The following is a 5,752-nucleotide window of genomic DNA, read 5'->3' on the forward strand; positions in this document are numbered from 1 at the left end:
AGTTTTAAGCCAACTTTTTCACTCTCCTCTCTCACTTTCATCCAGAGGCTTTTTAGTTCCTCTTCACTTTCTGCCATAAGGGTGGTGTCATCTGCATATCTGAGGTTATTGATATTTTTCCCGGCAATCTTGAGTCCAGCTTGTGCTTCTTCCAGCCCAGCGTTTCTCATGTTGTACTCTGCATAGAAGTTAAATGAGCCGGGGCACGATATACAGCCTTGACATACTCCTTTTCCTATTTGGAACCAGGCTGTGGTTCCATGTCCACCTCTAACTGTTGCTTCCTGACCTGCATACAAGTTTCTCAAGAGGCAGGTCAGGTGGTCTGGTATTCCCGTCTCTTTCAGAATTTTCCACAGTTTATTGTGGTCCACACAGTCAAAGGCTTCGGCATAGTCAATAAAGCAGAAATAGATGTTTTTCTGGAACTCTCTTGCTGTTTTGATGATCCAAGAAAAGACCAATACATAGAAAACTGTAAAGTGCTGATGAAAGAAATCAAAGATCACACAAATAGATGGAGAAATATACCATGTTCATGGATCAGAATGATCAGTATAGTGAAAATGAGTACACAACACACAGCAATCTATAGATTCAATGCAATCCCTATCAAGCTACCAATGGTATTTTTCACAGAACTAGAACAAATAGCTTCACAGTTTGTATGGAAATACAGAAAACCTCGAATAGCCCAAAGCAACCTTGCCAAAGAAGAATGGAACTGGAGGAATCAACCTGCCTGACTTCAGGCTCTACTACAAAGCTACAGTCATCAAAACAGTATGGTACTGGCACAGAGGCAGAAATACAGATCAAGGGAACAAAATAGAAAGCCCAGAGATAAATCCACGCACCTATGGGCACCTTACATTTGACAAAGGAGGCAAGAATATACAATGGAGAAAAGACACCCTCTTTAAGAAGAGGTGCTGGGAAAAATGGTCAACCACTTGTAAAAGAATGAAAGTAGAACACTGTCTAACACCATACACAAAATAAATTCAAAATGGATTAAAGATCTAAACATAAGACCAGAAACTATAAAACTCCTAGAGGCAAACCTAGGCAAAGCACTCTCTGACATAAATCACAGCAGGATACTCTATGACCCACCTCCCAGAGTAATGGAAATAAATGAACAGGACCAAATTATATAGCAAAATAGCACAAATAAATGAATAGGGCCAAATTAAATTCAAAAGCTTTTGCACAACAAAGGAAAGTATAAGCAAGGTGAAAAGACAGCCTTCAGAATGGGAGGAAGTAAGAGCAAACAAAGCAGCTGACAAAGAAATAATCTCAAAAATATAAAAGCAGCTCCCACAGCTCAATTGTAGAACAAGAAATGACCAATTCAAAAAACGGGCCGAAGAACTAAACAGACATTTCTCCATAGAAGACATACAGATGGCTAACAAACCCATGAAGAGATGCTCTACATCACTCAGTATCAGAGAAATGCAAATCCAGACGACCTTGAGGTACCATCTCACGCTGGTCAGAATGGCTGTTACCCAAAAGTCTACAAACAATAAATGCTGGAGAGGGTGTGGAGAAAAGGGAACCCTCTCACGTTGTTGGTGGGAATGGAATCTAGTACAGCCACTACGGAGAATAGTGTGGAGGCTCCTTAAAAAACTGAAAATAGAACTGCCATATGACCCAGGAATCCCACTGCTGGGCATGCACACCGAGGACACCAGAATTGAAAGAATCACGTGTACCCCAATGTTCATCGCAGCACTGTTAATAATAGCCAGGACATGGAAGCAACCTAGAAGTCCATCAGCTGACTAAAGGATAAGAAAGCTGTTGTACATATGCACAATGCAATGTAACTCATCCATTAAAAAGAATACGTTTGAATCAGTTCGAATGAGGTGGATGAAACTGGAGCCTATTATACAGAGTGAAGGAAGGCAGAAAGAAACACACCAATTCAGTACACTAACACATATATATGGAATTTAGAAAGATGGCAATGATGACCCTATATGCGAGAAAGCAAAAGAGACACAGATGTATAGAAGAGTCTTTTGGACTCCGTGGGAGAAGGCGAGGGTAGGATGATTTGAGAGAAGAGCATTGAAACATGTATATTATTATATGTGAAACCGATCACCAGTCCAGGTTTGATGCATGAGACTAGGTGCTCAGGGCTGGTGCACTGGGATGACCCTGAGGCATGGGATGGGGAGGGAGGTGGGAGGGGGCATTCAGGATGGGGAACCCATGGACACCCATGGCTGATTCATGTCCACGTATGGGAAAAACCACTACAATATTGCAACGTAATTAGCCTCAAATCAAAATAAATGAATTTAGAAAAATGAACTTAATAAAAGAAAAAAAGAAAGAAAGGACAGCACACCCAGAGGGTCTTTCACTTCTATTGATTTTAAATCCCATTCAGTGACTGACTGTGAATCATCACTGGGGTCTCCCAGGAGTTAGAGAGCCAGAAAGATTTAATTAGGGAGCTGCAGTGCAGATAAAAGATAACATATCGTTGAGTTAAAATTTGAACTCAACTCTTTTGATGCCGATGGTGAAACTCTGTGTTTTAGTTGTTTCTAAAAAGCTTTCTGAAGACACGCAGGATTCTTATGGTCAGAGACTGCCTTATGTATCTCCATATTTGGTTGACTATTCCTTGGACCTTTTAAAACATTTCAAAATGAAAGTTAACACCAAATTAAATATCTTGTACTCTTTCTTTTAAACCATGATAAACTTGTAGAATTTGGACTAACAAAAGACTTTATTGGGGAAGAATGTTTTACGACTGTAGTTATTTTGAAATCCTAGGGTATGGTGATAATTAGAAGACCAGCTTTTACTCAGTCTTATGTTAGTACTTATGTAAAAATTCTCTGTACAGACTTCCATGACTGTCCAGTGGTTAGGACTCCGTGCTTTCCCTAGAGGGGCACGGGTTCAATCGCTGTTCAGGGAACCATGCTTCCACAACCTGCATAGGGCCCCCCGGGAAAAAAAAAAAAAATTCTCTGTGAGTGGTGATCCTGTTTGTAACGTGCACTGGGATTGGGCCACCACCACTGCTCTTCCTTTGGGAATACATTGCTCCCAAAATTTTCTTAGCAAAAAGGTGTCCTAATCATTAGTTGGTTTGTTCCCTCCAAACATTATTGTACTCCCTGGGAGTGCTATTTGTGGGTTTTAGATGTATCAGCACTTCGTGCCTTCTGAGCACCTTTAGCTGACAGCATAGGCGAGTGATGCAACAATCCCTTTTATGAGGTAGGTGGCCAGGAGGTGATTTCTGCCTATCTTTCTCAGGGGGACTTTCACATTCACCACCCCTATGTGACAACCTCTTCCTTTCTGGGTCTGGCAATCTAGACCCTAGTGTCATTCCACACCCCAAACAAAGGCAGTAACACCATACCACTACTCCTTGCGCTTGAAATCAAGTGTTAAGCAGGGTTATCCATCTTCAGTGCAGACTCCTGACCCAATCCAGACCTCTACTCTCTGGCTAACTGGGGACCCGAGGGTCTGTTCCCCAACCTCTCGGGACCCCATATCCCTCCCATCTCCAGTGCCCACCTCTTCTCTTCTTTCCCTCCCTTCCATCAGAAAATTCACACACACGCAAATATCTTTTCACCATCTGATGTTTATTTTAATTGCAGCCATCAGTTTATTATGTTAGTGTGAGAGTCTTTCCTTGGTTGGCCATTTCTACGAAAGCAGACCTCTGGAGACACAGTTCTACACTGTCTGACCTTTCCGAGTCAGTTACTGGCTGCCCAGCTTGTACTTCTCCAGGGTCTCTTATTCTGGCGCGGCTGAGCTTATCTTCTCTTTGGATTCTGCCTCCTTCTTTGATCCCGCCTCATATTTTGGTACCTTTTACGGCTTTGATTCAGTTTCTTACGTGCACAGGAACGGAGAAAACAGTTGGGTTTTCTGGTTTTCTTCACCTTCTTCGACTGAGTGGCATATGGTCGGATTTTCTTTCTCAAGGTTCCCTGAAGAGGTCTTCTGACCCTCATGGTCATATTTCGTGCCTGGAAAGACAAGACAAGGGTATGGGATTCTAGGAAAGAAAAAAGCGGAGTTGGAAGGGAGATTTCATGAAAAAGGGATGTGGGCTAATGAGGGCTTTTGTGCCAGGCAAGGGCTGTGTAGAGGTTTGGGGCAGCAAAGTCAATGGAGAACGTGGGGAGCTTAGTTGGAATCATCTTACTTTCACACTGCCTCTGTACCTCCGTTGACAAAGGCTCTTCTTTTGTCCGTTCATCCTTGAGGCAAACCGCATTGTAACTCTTCTTGACTGCAGTGGCTTCCTGATTCCCTTAGTCATGATGATGCCAAGAAGTGGCCTAACCTAGAATCTCTGCCCCTGATCTCCCTATTTATACCCTTTCAGGACAATGAGGAGCCACACCCTTCAATCTGATTGGTCAGTTAGGCACCACCCCAGCCAATAGCATCTTGGGGGGCTTAGACATCACAATGTACCACTGTGGCCATCAACATGGGCTAGTGGATGCTGAGGGAGGCCATTTTATAACTTCTCCACTGCTGACACCTCTGTGTGTCTGATTCTGGGGAGTGGTGATTCAGGGCCATGGTGTTTCTCCTCATGACCTTCAAACTTCCTTTCAGTTCCCTTTATCCTTTGACTTATATGTGCCACTTCAACACTCCTGCCTCCTTCATCCCTCTGTAAACATCTGCCAAACCCTTTCTGTCCCACTTCAGCCTTTCAGAGTAATCACTTCATCTCTAGCCCACCTTCTGCCTGTTGGGGGTTCCTGAGGGGCTTAAGGAACTTAAGAGCAAGCACTTAAGGTGGAAAAAGGTAATTAAGAACAGGTTGGGTGTTTCATCTACTGTGATGAGCTTTAACGACCCCCAGACTTGGTGAATGCTCAGTCTGTTGCCCAAAGTTTAATACACAGTCTCCATCAGATTACACATCAGAACAAAGACACTTTTCCATGTCTCCTCCACTAAATTTTTTGGGACACTTCAACTCTCATATTGAGCCAGGAAACTCAACTTGCCCCATCTACCAGAAAAACATTCTTGATTATTATTATTATTATTTATTAAGGAAATGTGCTCAAAGTCAAAAGTCAGTTCACCACTCTACCACTGAGTCTTGACTAAATCATTTCCCCAGTCATCCCTCCTTGTCAGTTATCAGTAGGTAGGGCCCATTGCAGTGCTGACCAATAGCTGAGCAGGACAAGTACCTGCAGGTAGCTCAGTGATAGTTGGTTGCTTGTGGGTGGGGCCAATGAGGCACTGACCAATGGCTGAGCAAGTCCTGTTGCCTAGTAACAGGATGCAGAGTAATAAGGCACAGCAATGGCTACCTGCGAAGGGCTGTGCTCTGTTACATAAGGACACTTTGGGTCCAGGGTGCTGGAATCTTTTTGATTGACTCATTTCCGACCTCAGATTTGATTTCACATAATTAGTTAACTTTTGCATATCATACTTTTCATTATATTCCCAGGCATAGCTGTCACCAGTGCTGTCATCTCTATGCCCCTCCAACAGCTGCCACTTGATCACATGCTCAGCATATAGTGTAAATAGTTCAAAGCCAACAAAAATGTGAAGTCCAGCCCACCCTGAAAACTACTTTGACAAACCTTAAATTCACAGTGATTCTGACACTATTTGCAGTGTAACAGAGCAGGATGAGCACAGCCCTTAACAGGAAGCCATTGGTGTGCTTCATTGCAAGCCATCCTGTCCCTAGGCAACA

General features: G+C 43.2%; 1 protein-coding gene across 1 annotated transcript; it reads right to left on the bottom strand.

The window, feature by feature from the left end:
* Positions 1-3,648: 3,648 nt before the first annotated feature.
* Positions 3,649-5,077, bottom strand: LOC129639634 (spermatid nuclear transition protein 3-like). Its single transcript, XM_055564764.1, has 2 exons — positions 4,217-5,077; positions 3,649-4,037 (listed from the first exon to the last, which is right to left on the bottom strand). The coding sequence occupies exons 1-2, from the start codon at positions 4,331-4,333 to the stop codon at positions 3,822-3,824; spliced, it is 333 nt and encodes a 110-aa protein (XP_055420739.1). The 5' UTR covers positions 4,334-5,077; the 3' UTR covers positions 3,649-3,821.
* Positions 5,078-5,752: the final 675 nt, after the last annotated feature.

The sequence above is a fragment of the Bubalus kerabau genome, chromosome X, assembly GCF_029407905.1.
Source record: "Bubalus kerabau isolate K-KA32 ecotype Philippines breed swamp buffalo chromosome X, PCC_UOA_SB_1v2, whole genome shotgun sequence".
Classification (NCBI taxonomy): Eukaryota; Metazoa; Chordata; class Mammalia; order Artiodactyla; family Bovidae; genus Bubalus; species Bubalus kerabau.

Bases quoted from the DNA above. Each gene is read 5' to 3' on its own strand.
- LOC129639634 (XM_055564764.1), bottom strand. From the start codon at position 4,333: ATGACTAAGGGAATCAGGAAGCCACTGCAGTCAAGAAGAGTTACAATG. The intron at 4,038-4,216 runs GTAAGATGATTC...TTGTCTTTCCAG, and splicing joins GGTACAGAGGCAGTGTGAAA to GCACGAAATATGACCATGAG.